We start from the raw sequence: 16,169 nt of genomic DNA on the forward strand, positions 1-16,169 counted from the left end.
GCTCCAGCCTCGGCCCCGCTCCGCCCGCCCCGCCGCGCTCGGGGGTCCCGGGGCAGCGCCCAGCATGCGCCGTGCCCGCCCGCAGCCCCCCGGCCCCCGGCGCGCCGCTCTGCCCCGGCCGGCGGCACAGTAGGAGCGGAGCAGCCGCGCGGAGCCGGGCGCGGCGCGGGTGGAGCCGGGGCGAAGGGCGGGGGTGTCCGCGCAGCCGGGGTTGATGTTTAACCTGGAGCGCCCGTTCACGGAGAGGGGCCACTTCTTCTCCTCCATGGAGTACCAGCGGCAGCTGGAGGAGGAGGAGGGCTACCCCCCTCCCGGCACTAATGGGACCTTCAACGACAGCGGGGCCGGCCCGGGCTGGGACGCGCCGTACCCTCTGCACACCACCATCACTCTCATCAGCCTGGCCAGCTTGCTCATGCTCTTCACCGTCTTTGGCAACGTCCTGGTCATCATCGCTGTCTTCACCAGCCGGGCGCTCAAAGCCCCCCAGAACCTCTTCCTGGTCTCCTTAGCCTCAGCTGACATCCTGGTGGCCACGCTGGTCATCCCCTTCTCACTGGCAAATGAGGTGATGGGCTACTGGTACTTTGGCAAAGTGTGGTGTGAGATCTACCTGGCCTTGGATGTGCTGTTCTGCACCTCCTCCATCGTGCACCTCTGTGCCATCAGCCTGGACCGGTACTGGTCCATCACACAAGCCATCGAGTACAACCTCAAGCGTACCCCGCGACGCATCAAATGCATCATCTTCATCGTCTGGGTCATCTCGGCTGTCATCTCCTTCCCACCACTCATCTCCATCGAGAAGAAGAGCGGGCAGCAGGCTGACCAGGGGGTGGCAGGGTGCAAGATCAACGATGAGAAGTGGTACATCATCTCTTCTAGCATCGGCTCCTTCTTTGCCCCCTGCCTCATCATGATCCTGGTCTACATGCGCATCTACCAGATAGCCAAGAGGAGAACAAGGGTCCCGCCGAACAAGCGGGCGGAGCGCCCCGAGAAGAAGCAGAATGGCTTGACTGACAAGGAGGACCTGCCAGCCACAGCACAGCTCAACGGGGAGAAGGCAGCAGGAGGCAGTGGCGGGCAAGAGGGAGAGGTCAATGGCATAGACATGGAGGAGACCTCTTCCTCTGAGCACCAGGAGAACAACCAGTGTAAGAAGTCAGAGAGACCATCAAAAGGAAAGACCAAGACTAAGCTGAGCCAAATTAAGCCCGGGGACAGTTTGCCCAGGAAGACAGAGGAGGAGAGGAACACCAAAGGATCCCGCTGGAGAGGCAGGCAGAATCGGGAGAAGCGCTTCACCTTTGTGCTTGCAGTGGTGATCGGGGTCTTTGTCATCTGCTGGTTCCCCTTCTTCTTCACCTACACGCTGACGGCCGTCTGCGAGAGCTGCTCCGTGCCTGACACCCTCTTCAAGTTCTTCTTCTGGTTCGGTTACTGCAATAGCTCCTTGAACCCCGTCATCTATACCATTTTCAACCATGACTTCAGACGGGCTTTCAAAAGGATCCTCTGCAGGATAGAGAGGAAAAGGAGTGTTTGAAGGACCCTTTGCTACGGCAGGACTAAGCAAGACTTTGTAGGAGTGTAAAGTACGTCTCTCTTGGGCTGTGCTTGCATGGGATGGTTTCCTTCAGCTTGTGAGCAGGAAGCCTTTAAAACCTGAGATGAGCCTGTGGGAGCACCAGGCAGCAGCAGTGAGGAGCAGCAGGCAAGTGGAGGTCTGAGCTGTGGCATTCAACTTGCCAGGGGAGGATGGCCTTTGACTTGCTTGGTTTATTTTGTTAGTTTTTTTTTTTCTTTTTCTTTTGCCAGAATCTCTCAGTGGATATTCTCATGACTGCTTAGTTTGACTCTTTAAAGGCAAACATCGTTCAGCTCTGTGTGATGAACAACAAAGAGGGAGTATGCCACACCAGAGGTGTTGGCTTTTTTATTTTGTTGTGTCTTTTCCCTCCCCTGTTGTATATGTAATGAATTTTGACCCCCTTGTAAAATACAGTATTGTATTCTTGAATTTGAATGTCTTAATTTTTGTAAGGCAAGCAGCTTTGAAACTGTGAATGCTTTAATTATCTTTGATACCTTAAAAGTCTTTCTTTTCCTACCCCCTGCAAAGCCCCTCACTCAAAACCACTGACCAACTAGAGCCATCTTCCTACCGGACAGTTTGATAATATTACCAAAATTCCCAAATTCCTGGGTTTTTTTTTGGTTTTTTTTTGGTTTTTTTTGGCTATAAGCTTAGGATCACAGACCTCACCAGACTGGCTATTTTTGTTGCTATTTTTTTTAATGTCATACCTGTTTCTGTTTAATTTCTGTGTTGCCTGTGACACAACAGAGCTGAGATGGCACCTGCCGTCTCGTTACTCGTGAGAGCAGAGCCCGACGGAGCGGTGGCTTTGCTGTGCAGGCAGGGATGTCCCAGGCAACAGGGACTGTCTCCCTTGCAGCCTGAGCCTTGGGACCCTGCCAAGCTCCCCAGAGTTAATCTTGTTTGATATTATACCACTCTGCAGCACTGAAATGTGTTCGATGCTCACTTGCTTCCTCCACCTCAACTGTAAATAGGTAACGTTTCAAAGCAAACAGCAGGGCTCTGCATATCATGTTATCTCATCTGTGCTGATTTGTGATGGTTTAACTCCTGCAGGATTTCCTGCAGAGAGGAAGGGGTTTGTGCACAGTGGCCATTTGTCTTTCTCAATTAAGAAAGAGTTCAGTTTTTAACCTGCCAGTCTCATCTTTCCTAGGAAATAGGGAAGCATCCCTCTTTCAGTCTTATACAAGGCAAAACTCTGAAATGGGAAACTTAACTTCCAGTTTCTCCATTATTTTATAGTGTAATTAAGCTTTTCTTTTTTTTTTTTTTAATCCAAGTGTAAATATTGTGAGATTGGAGCAGGAGAGAGAGTTAATACTGCTTTTACACTCTTTCCTGAAATGGTTTTCAGCTCTTCGTGCTAAAAAAAAATCCAAAACAGAAATGGACAGAACAAATCTAACATCCTTGTGCCATGAATAAATTTCTGGAGAACATTTATAGGAAAAACTTTTGATTTAACACAATAAATAAATGAATCTGCAAGTCTTTTAATGTTAGGAATACAGCTTTATCAAATGCTGACAAGTCACAGAAATGGTTTGGAGAAAGCAAAGTTTGTATACGTTGAATGTATAAATGGATTTGCCTTCTCTGGAGTTGTATGGTACGCAGGAAGAGACTTTAAAAATACATTTTTACTTTTGGGAAGTGTTTTGTTGATTTTGCTCTCTCTTTTGACTTTCTAATTAACTCCAAGTATCCCCGGATGCATCTTGGGACTTGGAGAGCAGTGTTTACATTCACTTGCATTTTCAGAACTGAATCCTCAAGAGGTGAGGAAAGCAAATAAACTGTGCTTTAATGTAAAAAAAAAAACAACAAACAAAACAGAAACAAAACCAAACCATGAGCAGAAGTTGCTATAATGGATGATTATTTTTATTAAATAAAAAAGCGTTTACAGATCAAGTGTGAAAATCCTCTGAATAATGTTAGCTGTTTTATTGTATTGTATTTCATTTTATTTTCTGAACTGTTCACTGTAGCTTTGGTCTTGCCATTTTTTGAAGAACACACTGGGAAAAGCACTCGTGTTGTCTGAAAGGGATTGTCAGCCCAGGTAGGAACAATGGCTCTGTTCATTATGCAGTGGCATAATAACAAATGAGTCCTTGACATTTCTTGGGTATTTCCACCCCCCTCTCCTCTTTGGGCCACGGGCAGGGCATCATGTGTTTGTTAAAGAAAAGATTGTGGGGTTTGAGGGTGTGATTTGCACCCTGGGAGTGCAGCCTGGCACTGCTGCTGGGGACCTGCCTGTCACGGCCTTTGCAGCCTTTGGGAGGGTTTTTAATAATCAGTTTGCCAATGGGATTAGAAGCAATTAGGAAGGCAACATTTTGTGATATATGCAGCAGTGCCCACCTGAGTGGGCCTTTGATTCCAGCCCCCGGGAGCCAGAGCTTGCTTGCCCTTCCACCAGTGCTGCCAAGGCCCTCCCTGAAGGAGGTGATGGAGGAATGTTCTCCCACTGGATGTGGAACTGCTTCTGGTGAGAAAATAAATGACCAGAGCCCCGTGTGGGAGCTGCTGCTCTGGTGGCCCCACTCTGCCAATGCCCAGGGTTGCAGTTGGAGGTGCTGGGCACGGTGAAGGGGCCAGGCAGCGTCACTGCTGGGTGCAGGGCACCTGATGGTGGCCCAGAGATGAACCCCTGGCTCACCTCACGGTGGCCTCTGCAGGTCAGGGGAACTTGGACTGGGGAGAGTGTCCTGCTTCCACTCTGGTCTTGGCTGAGCCTGATGGCCTGGGAGGGTTTCACAGAGCAGATCCCGCGGGAGACTCTGGGTCAGCTCCTGGGACACAAGGTGATCCCATTGATAGCCATTGATTGCACTCACTCCACCCCTCTGGCTGTCAGCTGTCCTGCTGCCAAATCTCTGGAGTGGACAGTAGAGTATTTTGCTGGGTTTGGGGCTGGGAGACTGAGGTTCTTCCCCTTCTCCCCCTGCCTCCCTCCCCATCACTGCTGCCAGGTCATTCTCTCACAAATGACGCATTAAGGGATGTAATGAACTTTGATTGTTTTTTATAACCTTTTATTTTGGGGCTGAAAGGTTAATGGTGTGAGGGGAGGGAGGGGGACCTGTCTCCCCAGCTGGGTGGGAGCCAGCCAGGCTGGCACAGCAAACACCAGGCAGAGACTCCACTGCCAGCTCTGCCCTGGAAGAGGTTTCACTCTGTGGGGTGACTCTGCATGCCTCCCCCTGTGTGGGGACCCCCGAGGAAGGCACAAAGGGGCCAGACAAGGGATGTGCAGGAAGGGCTCAGATGAGTTGGTCTGGTGGAGCAAATGTCCTGAAATGCTTCTGGGGAGAGCTGCAAGAGCAGCAGGGCTGCCCTTGCAGAGACCTGTGGCTGCCTGCCCAGGGCTTGTCCCTGATCCCCTCAGAACTACTGATGTATTCATTTGTTTCCATGGGGTTTTGGTCCACGTTCTCAGGGGGCCAAGGAGCTGGCCACACAGAGGAGCCTCTTTCCAGCGAGGGAGGGACTTGGCCTGAGTCACTCTGCTCACACAAAATGAGTTTCCCACACCCAGAGGAGCCTTGGCGGATTTCAGGCAGGGTCCATTGGCCTTCCTGCGCTGTAAGCACCCCCAGTCCCACCCTGCATCCTCTTGCCCAGGAGAAGGTTCCCTCTGGGGTGGGTGGTGGCCCCTCTGCCTGTGCAACTTTCACCAGTTGAAGCTCTTTGTCTTATTTCTTAACATTCCCTGTTCTTTGGAAAAGTTCAAAGTCTGTGGAGATTGCTCCATTATTGCAGCCAGTGCTCGGGCAGACAGCTCCACTTGCAGCTCTCATCTTCTCTGGTATGAGCTGCTCTTTGCAGCTGGTTTATAGGAACCTCTCAGTGACTTGTGAAATGTTTGTAGTGGCTGTGGTTTCTGTGCCTTATCTCAAGTTGTAGAAATGGAGTGAAGAGAGAGCAGAATTTGTGTCAGCCCACCCCTTGCAGTAGCCACTGGTGCTCCCTCAGCCCACAACTGCTCAGGACCAGATCCCAACCCCTCTGGGAACAGAAAGTGCCATAGTCTGAGCCCTGGGAAGCCCAGGTGAAATTCTGTCTGGGGGTCACAGTGCAGGGAGGCCACAGCACAATCCCAAATATCCTGAAGGCTGAGCAGAGGGGATGGTGAGCAGGGCTGTGGAGGATACAAAAATCCATGCCTTTTTGGTGGCAGACCGTGGCTAGTCCCAGGAGGGAGGTGTCATGCCAGAGGAGGAGAAGGCCTGCTGTTGTGGAGCAGGGGTTGTTAAGAGGTGTTGAATGGAGATGCTGATGTTTGAGCTGGTCATGCAGCATTCTTCCATCTTGAGACACCTTCTTGACCATTTCAGTTGTCCTTTAGGAGAACTCATTTCCCAAGAAGGACCACAAATATTGAGGACATCCAGGAGTATGGGAGTGTGGGGTGGGTCTCAGCACCCAAATCCAGTAGAGATACATGAGGATAGACCATAAAAGGGAGCAGGAAGACAAGTCCCTCACTTGAGCACCGGTGTCATCAACAAAGGTATCAACTTGTTGGCTTAAACTAGTTTAAAACTGCTTAAGGTGGCTCTAGTTTAGTCTGTTCGTGTGATCCTCGATTCCATGCTGGCTAAGTTGGAAGAGAGCATCTCTGCTGGCTTGGATCTAAGGTCTGCTTTCCTTCTGTGTCTCTGAGGGTGGCCTGGAGCAGATTTTAGGGAATAGTGAAGAGCAAGGACCCTTCCCAGGAGGCTTGGGGGTCATTAGGTGCTCTGAGAATTCCTGGGGCCAGCAGTGCCTTTTGCACTAGTGGAGAAATTCCACTGACATGTGTTTCCTGTCAGCAGTGCTCTGCAGCAGGAGGTCTGGAGGGCTTTCAAAGGCATGTTTGAGAAAAAACCAGCAGTTGGGTGTGCGTGAGAGCGATGAGGTGAATGGGTTTTGTCAGGAGGTGAGACGAGCTGACCTGAGCATCCCTGCTTCCCTGCGTGCACTGCCTGCAGCCTTTGGCCCACCTTGGTTTGGGCACAGCCCAGGATATTGCATTTGCAGGAGCAGCCTTGAGGTCCTCCAGAGCTCTGTGACCTGCTGCAGGGTTCACTCCCAGACATGAGAAACATTTGCTTTAAGTCAGCTGCTGCATGGAGGAATAGATTGCTCTGTTGCTGCTTGAAAGAGTTGTGTTTTGCTGGACCATGACTTTATGGCCTTTTTTCTTGCTTGTTTTTCAATTGCTCCAAACAGAAAAAAAGAAAAGAATAACCATCTCATTGCTGGACATCTCTGATAAAATAATTTCTGGTGAAGGCTGCCTTTTCTTCATCTGTGCATGTGGCATTGCTGCAAAGTATTCTTCTTAAGTTTGACATCTTAAGGTGTTACTGAAAGATTCCCCAAGTAACAAATGAAATAAATGCATAAATATTTAGGACTCTGTACCCAAACTTCTTTTCTGAACTGACTGAACTTTTTTGAAGTGTGAAAAGCTGACTTCTGGTCTTCTGCTACCAGGATAACTTTTAGAAGAACTCGGACAAACCGTTCCTCTTGCAGACCAAACCATGCAGGGTTGGACCCTGAGTGTGGCAGACCTGGCAGCTTGGCTGCTGGGATGCTGATTTATACCCTGCTGGAGCACCCCCTTTCCCAGCTTATTCCTGCAGTCACAATTCCTGGACAATCTAGTGCTAAGTCCTCTCTGTAAGGCTGAGCTTGTTCTTGGTTCCATGATGCAGACACTGGAGCTGAAATGGCTCTTTGAACAGGGTTTGTCAGAATGAAGTTCCTGTTTTTAATTTAGGCAACCTTTCCGTGGCACAAACAGCTCTCCATGCTCGCTGTCTCTGCTGTGCTGTCACCCAGACAAGGCACATTTCCCCAGGGACACCAAATGCAGCACTGAGCTCCTCTTTTCCCCAGGGAGCACCCAAAACACAGAGAGGAGGCACGACCCCAGTCAACCACATGGCCAACGTGAAAAGGGAGTGGAGTCTCCCTGTTTTTGTCTTGGTTATGGGTTTGACCTGTAACCTAAGCACAACCCAAAGACTTATACTTCAGAGATGTTAGTTAAAAGTAATCCTGCATTTATTATTTTAAAACAAATATCTTGTGGCTTTAAACCAGCCTCAAAATCTAGTGGGAACAGAAGAGTTAAAATGTCCAGTTCAAATGAAATCACCTGACTTGCTTACTTTGAAAGATTTACCATCCAGGGCCTTTGGTGTTGCTGTCTCAGGGTAATGAAGATACATCCAACACATTCTGAGAAGCAGGATAATTGCTTTCATCAACACCAGTCAGTGTTTGGGTGAGATGGCTTTTAAACAGTGCAGCAGGGAGGAAAAGAAAAGCTAAATGCTGCTCTGCTGAGCTGGGCACGCACCGAGGAGAGCAAGGTAAGCAGTGCTGGATGCAGGGCAATCTTTCATCACTGTTGGCTCTGTGGGGGCTAATTAGAGACTGTGTTCTGGCTGCTGTGGCTGCTATGGATGGGATTTGGTCCAAACAAGGTTTTCTGTAGTAAAATAAGATGGTTGTAGCAACAGATGCCATGGTGGCAACTGCCTTTAAAGCCCGGTGTTAATTGGCTTAGACCTTTGCATTGGAAATTACCTGCTCCTCTTGTAGCTGTTGCTCATTGTTCCCAGAAATGCCTGTTCCTGACCCTGCTGCTGGGTGATGTGAGAGATGTGCAACCGTTCCAGGAGGGTGGTCAAGGACTAGGAAATAATTCACACCAGTCACATCCACCTGTGAGGGGCCTGGGTTCTAAGCCAAACAGCTGTTTTCTTGAGCCAAACAGCTGTTTTCTTGAGCCAAACAGCTGTTTTCCTGACCTTAGCCTCATGGATTCCCACTGCTGAGGATGTAGCAGTGACTGGGGGTGGGATGAGGGCACACACTTGGGGTTGTACAAATGGAGTCCATGGAAAGTAAAACACAGTGAAGCTGGGTGTGGAAATGGTTGGTGTAAACCAGATGATGCTGCTGTACACCCATCTGCAAAAGCATTCAGCCTGAAATGCTATGGGAGGCAAACAATCCTCCACAGCAATTCCAGCAACTGGGAACATAAAGATAGGACCCTCCCCTCTTATTAATTGACATCTCACTTGGGATTGCATAGACTGACATCTTCAAGCTATCAGATGTTTGGAGGAAGAGGTGAATTTTTAGCTGTTGTTTATTCAGACCAAGATTTAATTAATATTAAATAGATTAAATATTTTATTAAATAGACTGAAATGAAATATTTAGATCCCTCTTCCCCCCAGACAGCAGCCCCCATGGATGTTTATGTGGGCAGTAAAGCTAAAACATCTTCTGAATGTCAGAGTGTGTTCAAAGATCAGAGTAACATGGGAGTATCATCTGTGGATATGAATTAAATTTCTCTTGGATCCTTGTCTTTGGCAGCCATGTGGGAATGTGGTTTTCCTTCCTCTAGGATTATTGAGCCACGGCCTTCTGGGACTTAGGTGCCACTTCAGTGCAGGCTGTCCCCCTGTTCTCCTGCCACATTCATCTGCAGTGGGGAAAGAAGCCTCATGGGGAAGGGTTTTCTCCCATGCTTCTCATTTATCAGGGCAGTGAACAGAAACTGAGAAGAAAACAGCATTGCTTCATACAGATTGATTACACTCCTGAAGAGGAAAATGTGGAAAACCAGCATCTTGCCTGAAGGAGGGCAGCTAACTCCTCACCAGCTGTGCAGGCTGGTGCTGTGTATCCCCCCCAAGAGCAGGAGTGGGACCACTGTCCCCAAGTCAGAAATCAGCTTCTTGGCCTTGGTGGTAAATGCTGAACTAGAAATTGTCTTGCTGTCAAAATTCACCTGCCAGGGAGTGGAGACTGCAAAAATGACCCTTGGTCATTGGTCCAAGCAATGATGGCTTGGAGCTACAGTCCCTGCCTGCCTGTCCTTGTATCCATCATCAAGGGATGATGGACACTGGGAGGGGAGGGGCTGGGGATACATTTCCTCCAGTGCCCAATTTCTAGGGCTGGGGTTTGGCCCTGTGCTGGCCCTGGCAGTATTGCAGCCAGAATTTGCTTGGTTTGGGCTACAATGAGCTTGTTTTAAAAGTATGTACACTATCCTAGCAGGAGTTTTCTAAACAAAAGTATTGTCATATCCCACACAAAAGGACTTGTGTGTTTAGGTAAGACCTCCCATCAAGAGTGAGGGTAAATCCTGGGCTCTTGTTGTCCAACTGACCACTTTGGTCTGCTGGAATATTTCAGAAGCTTTAGCAGAGTAATGGCTTGTCCCTCTCACCTCTGCCAGCATCTGGCAAGGGGATGAAGCCAGTGCAACCCATTCAGAGTGGTTAAGTGACTTGCAAGAGGTTGAGTGAAAAAAGCTGTGGTAGATTAATAAAATATGGTTATAAATAATTCAGCATGGGCCAGCTGATGAAGCTTAACAGGACCTGAAAGCTGATCTCATTCAGCTTGGTGTGAAGCAGTGCCTGGCCAGCTTTTTGGCAGGAGGTGAGGGATGTTAAGGACCTCTGGGGGGGGGTCTCATGCTGTGTGGGCATGTTTGCCCACCCCATTACAAATCTCACAGTGGTTCTCAGAGACTGGTTGGGGATGGCAGCTTTGTGTTTGGTGTGGTGGCAATTGTTCTCTGTGTCCTTTGGTGTCTTTAGGGTCCCTTTTGGTTTCCTGCCAGGAAAGGGCATCCCTGGTCTGGGTGGGCTTGTGAGTCCGTGCTGTCCATGATGCCTGGGAAAGGCAGCTCTACAATTTGCTGGTGGTGGGCAAGGGAGCCTGGATTCCAAGGGCACAGAGGCCCATGATGATGGTCCTTGCTTCAGGTATGTGCATCCCCAGTGCTCACAGCATCACATGAGGGCCTGCAGACCCTGGGGAAGGGGCCAGACTGTGGGACTTCCAGCCTTACTCTGCCCTCCTGCTCCTGCAGGCTGTGCTCTCCTGCACTCTCCTCCTGTGGCTGCAGTCTGTCTGCAGACACCAGCACTCCATGCTTGCCTTGTCTCTGGATGCTGCAGCAGTACCTCATTAAGTCCAGGTCTTTTTCTAGGAATCTGCTGAAGAAAACCCAAACAAACCTGTCTTTGTTTTTATGGCTTATCTCTGTGCTGCTGAATTGCCTTGAGTTTCATTGCCAGCAGGCAGCAGAACCCCCAGTACCCATCAGGGATGTCTTTTCACTTATCCTGCCAGGTTTTCTCAGAGCTGTAAACATAGCCAAGCAGAGAAAACCATTTCCAGAGCAGATTTCTGCGGGCCCCCACAGGACCACAGCCAGGCAGGCAGGTCAGCACCTGGGAAAGCCAGCCCTTGGGAGGCTGCCCTCCTGATGCATGGATGTCAGTGGCACCAGGCCAATGCTGAGTGGACCTGCTCTCCCTCATATATGGCCCTCAAACTGGGGCTTCCTCTGCTGGGGAAGAGAATTAGGTGATAGCTAAGCTGATTGTATTTTTGCCTTGTGATGCAGAGAAAGGCACATTCAATAGGAGCCCAAAGAGAGTCTGGTTAATGTGCTTCTGGAATTGGTTTGTTTAATGCAAACAGCTTCAGAAATATGACTAAAGTAGGAAAAGAAACTTGGAAAAGACCCCATTTGGGATAAAAGCAAAGAAGGCTATTTTTTGCAAATACCAGTATAGCTTCTTCTAAAAATAATATCTTGGATGTCTGTTCGAAAATGAGAACCAAATGTGATTCTGAACAGTCTAATGCAGCCTGTCATTTCAGAGGAGGAGGAGGGATGGAGACCTCTCATTGGAGGCAGGGGATGTGCTTGCAGGCTCTCAGCGACACAGCAGAAACCAGACTGCGTGGAATCCCAGGCACAGCTCTGGAAGGAAGCGTGGTTGGGAATGAGCAGCCTTTGCCCACAGGCTCCTGAATTGCAGGTTTGCTGTGTTGGCAGCCATCTTCAGCCATGGCTCTGGGAAGATTTTTGGGAGTGTGTGAGAGTTTCTGAGGATCAGGAGAATGGCATGAGGGTGGCCATGCTTTCCCATCAGCCATGGCATCCACGTAAGAAAAGGAGTAACCCACTGCTAATTCCTGATGATTTTAGTTCTCTAAGCAGAAGCAGGAGCAATATCAAAGGATGGGGTAGAAGAAGGAATGGCCCTTGCAAAAGTCTCCCCTCCTGCAATGTCTCAGAGAGACAAAGGCCACATCAGAGCTGTCTTTCTGTTCAGCTATTTCAGGTCCTTTTTGGCTGTCCTTGCCTCTCTGGTGCACTGTTCCCGAGAATCTTGTAGAAGCAGCAAGGGAGGTTTCTCTTCTTTTTTCACATCTTTGCCTCAGCATCTCAAGCAGATTTTTTTTTCACCAGCCAACAGCTGAGAACACTGTGTTCAAAGTGAATTCAGGTTGCAAACATCGATGCTGGTGCCAAAGCCTTGCAAATGATTGAAAACCTTCAGGGTACCCTTCAGTACTAACTCAGGCAGCATCCAAGCAGTTTTGGAGTGTTTTCATAGACTTCTCACTAGTCTAATATTAAGCTCTGCTCCAACTTTGCCCTTTCCAAGCAGCGATCCAGCTGTCCTCTGGCCCTTCTATGAAAAGCTTACAAGAAGTTTTTTCTTCCTTTGGAGCTGATGAGTGTGAGTGTGTTTTATTTGAAATGCACTGATCAGAGCACTCTGCCTCAGGCAGGGGTACAGGGACATGCACTCTACAGAGTGCACAGCTCTCCAGCTCTGCCTGATGGCTTCACCTGCCCTTTGCAGAGCAAGCTGGGGAAAAGCCAGCCTGTTTCCTTTATGACCAGTGCCTGTGAAGAGCACAGTGACGAGGCACTGAGACCACCAGCCTGTGGAGTGTTTGAACTGGGTAGCACTGGACCTTTCCTAAGTATGAATCAGAGTATGTCCCTGGAGGGAAACCTTTCCCTTGGATCTCCTTAAAGGGCTTTAACTCATCTGCCTCTGCCTGTGGATGATGTCATGATGGGACTGAGAGCAATAGGTGATCTAATGGAAAAGGTCTGTAGGTGTTGGCTGTACTTGTCTGGGGGTTTCTAGTGGCCTCAGCTGCTCTCAGCTTTGTTAGCCCATTAGGCAAATCCTCTGGCATGATGCTCAAGGCCAAGAGAGCTGTCAGGTGGCACAGGGAGGGCCAGACAGTTGTATACACCAACTCCCTTGGGCTGAGGGCAGTGAGCAAGCTCCCCACCTTGCAAGCTCAGAGCACCCTCTTTGCCTTTGCTTGGTAGCCTTGTCTCCAAGATGACTTGCCCAAAACCACACTAACCTTCATGGGACTTAAATAGACCCTGCAAGCTGGAACACCCTATGTCCTGCAAGCTGGATGCTTCGAGTCCTCCCTACTAAAGAGAGGGGCTCCTTCAGCTAAATTGTGCCTGAGCTATCACGGGGACAAAGCCACAATATTTCTTTGAGCTGTTTTGGAACTGATTGAATGACTGATGGCAGTGTTGGGAGCTTTTTGGTACCCAACTGGGATGCCCCCCTCAAAACCAAAACAACACCAGAAGGTGTTTTTCTTGTGACATGTTTTGATTCTGTCACTGTGTGTAGTTTTTGTGATCACTTTGTTTTGCCCGACTGTCTTGCTCTGGGCATGATGGGGAGGAAAATCCATCTTTCAGTAAGTACTCCTCAAGCCACCTGCTGTCACAGCAGATTGCTGCATGTGTCTCTGTTCCCAGAGAACAAAACCATTGTAAATCTGAGTTTTCAGGTCGTGTTCCCTGCCTTCTGCTATCTGATCCACCTCACAGTGCAAAATTTTTAGCGTGTGTTGGACGCAGCCCAAAACATTATGCTATAAGCATGAAACAGCTGTAATATACAAAGTGAATCTCACGTGCAAAGACTTAGAGGATTTGGATTTCCAGGCCAGAGGAAGAAGAACATCCTGCAGCAAAAACCCTTCTGCAAGGCCCTGCTTTTTTCTCTCTGAGGCACTGCAGGAGGGGAGACTTCTGCACTTGCCTGGGAAAAACTCAGGCGCTGTGCACTAAGTGCTCTGACACGCACCCTAATCCTTTTGCCATGGTACATGAAACTCGAGTGTGTTTCTCCATCCCCAGCTGCATCAACAGTCTTTGGAGGCTTTGTAACTGAACTCTGGTTTTCCCCTATTCTGGATCCCCACTCTCTAGCCTTGCTCTGCAAGGACAGGGACTAAACCTTCTCCAGAGCTTCTCAGTGATTGTATCTATGGATGAAGCAGCTGCCTTTGTAGGCAGGTGTTTGCCCATCTTTATGCCTGTCACAACTTATTAATGTGTGGCATGACTGCAGTGCCTCTGGAAAGAGCCCAGCACTAACTGCTCACTTCCTAGACTTGTCATCCATTCCTTCTGCCAGGTCATCTCCACTTCAGATCTGCTTTCTTTTGGATGCAATTTTTTTTTTAAAGTGACAGTGCCCTCAAGGCTTTTGGCAAAAGAAAAGCAAAAATGGAAAAATGTTTCTGGCAGGACCCATTCTTCTGACCCAGCAGCAGCTGCTGTGGAGGAGAGCCAGCAGCAGGGATCCTCTTTGGAGGAGTTTACAGGCTGAGGATCAGAGCTTGTGCTTCTGTCCCTGCTTGGTAGCACAAGCTGCCTCCCTACAGGGAGAGGTGGTAGCCAAATCAAGCTTGAAATGTGACAGTCACAGCTCTAATTCGATATTTGCAGTTTCACTTGGACTCCAGAACCCAGCCCAGGCAGGTGAATGTGTGTGTCTTCCAATGCTTCCAAAAGGCAGTCTAGGAACTTCCTCAGTGCAGTGACCAGCCAGTCCAGGATTCATTGTTTAAATGTCTGCATTAAGGCAAGAGGAGTCACCCTGAGCACTCACTTTCTCTTGGTCCATGGTAAGGGAACCTCCTGGCCAGCCCTAGGAAAATGCTCACTCTAGAGCTGCAACACTGGGAGGGAGGAGATCTGGTCAAGGAGGGAATAACACAATTTCCTTCTACCTTTTGTCCTGGTGGGCTCCTTCCAGCTCTTCTGCAATAGGCTGACCATTCACAGCTCTTCATAGTTTATTAAACCTTTACTGAATATTTTAATAAACACAGCCACAGCAGAAAAAGAGAAAAGCTTGGTAGGTATTTCTCCTGAGTCTAATGTTAGGATATGTGAGCTTGGCGTGGGGCTCTGGACAGGGACTGGAAGGAGACTGCAGAAGATGACAGCAGTCCATCATGTCTGGATTTCATGGGCTGAGGAAGTTCTTGGGTACAGGTACCTGATGCTCTCAAGGGTTTGCTGCTCTCATAAACCAAAAACATGTCTAAGTTTTAAGGACAGGTGGTTTTCCTTCATCTTCCCATCTCTTTCCCTTCCCCACTTCACACTGTTAATCACACTGGCAGGATGCCCTCCAGGCTGAGACTGTTCTGAGAGCAGGGTGAGAGGAGGATGCTGAGAAGGAACAGCAGGCTGTACATTTTTCTTCTCTAGCATGATTTAGCCATGATTAATGCACATGGAAAATAATCAGTGCATTCAGCCTAATTCTGCAGAATTATTGAAGGGATGGTAACAAGGGGGGAGGAAATATTTTGCTGCTTTTAATATATTTTTAGGAAGGAGGGCAGGTGTCATGTGAATCTGGTTAGGTGACATCAGCAGCTCATATTAAGGCAGGGAGCAAAATTTATCACTGCTTTTCCTTTTTTTTTTTCCTTTTTGTTTTTTGTCTGCAAAAGGCATTGCTAGTCTGAGCTTTGGAGATCTCCCAAAACCAGGTCAAAAGAAGCTCATTCATCATTAAAACAACACAGTCAGTATTAAAGGGAAGAGGGATTGTAAATGGGGAATCTTTGGAAAATAGGATTATTATGCCTTGCTCTGAGCTGTTGATCACCTCAGCCTTTCCAGCTCTCCTTTCAATGAGCTGCCAGTAGGGCTGGGTACAGAAAATTGCTCCTGGTTCCTGGGGAAAATGCACCATGCAGGAGCTGGGTCAGGCAGACAGCTGGGGCCTGAGCACATCATGACAATGTGGTGCTCATCTTCTCTACACATATCACCAAAGCTCTTGTGTTTCAAGTTAGGTCAGCTATGGCTACTTCTAGTTTGCTTACTGCTGTGATCTCTATTTATCCCATTAGGAAGGAAAACATCTTGTTTTATGAGCCAGAGGTCTTGTAAAACTTTCTTCCTCTCATGTGTTAAAATGAAATAATAAAATATTGGTTTACTGGAGAGACCTTAATATTTATCGAGATTATATAATGCACTAAATAATACACAAAAATGACTGATATGGAAAATATTAGAAAAGCCTATTTTGTGGTTTTAATTGTGTTCCTTTCTGGCCCAGGTAAGTGTGTCAGCTATTCTTTTAATTGTGTTTTTGAGACTTTGAATTTACACTTTATGTATTTTCCATTTTCCTGTAATTCCCATTTACCTACACAAAATTAACACTTCTTTTCCCTGCTGAGCTTACTGCTATTGATTTTTTCTTTAGTTTTATAGTTCTGCAGACTTTGATTAGGGTTTTTTTTTTCCTTCTGTATGTTTCTGTAGGTATCCGTGCCTGTTCAGAGAGATTATTGCCCATAAGTGCTTAATTTCAGAGTCCAAAGACAGAATTCCAGACAGAGCCAGGAGCCATGT

At 48.2% G+C, this 16,169-nt stretch overlaps 1 protein-coding gene across 1 annotated transcript; it reads left to right on the top strand.

Annotated features, from left to right (window-relative positions):
• Positions 1–214: 214 nt before the first annotated feature.
• Positions 215–1,549, top strand: ADRA2A (adrenoceptor alpha 2A; the record flags this gene model as incomplete). The annotated part of the gene is made up of 1 exon (XM_084210552.1): positions 215–1,549. The coding sequence occupies one exon, from the start codon at positions 215–217 to the stop codon at positions 1,547–1,549; it is 1,335 nt and encodes a 444-aa protein (XP_084066678.1).
• Between the last annotated feature and the right edge of the window lie 14,620 nt (positions 1,550–16,169).

The sequence above is a fragment of the Fringilla coelebs genome (assembly GCF_963513975.1).
Source record: "Fringilla coelebs genome assembly, chromosome: 8".
Classification (NCBI taxonomy): domain Eukaryota; kingdom Metazoa; phylum Chordata; class Aves; order Passeriformes; family Fringillidae; genus Fringilla; species Fringilla coelebs.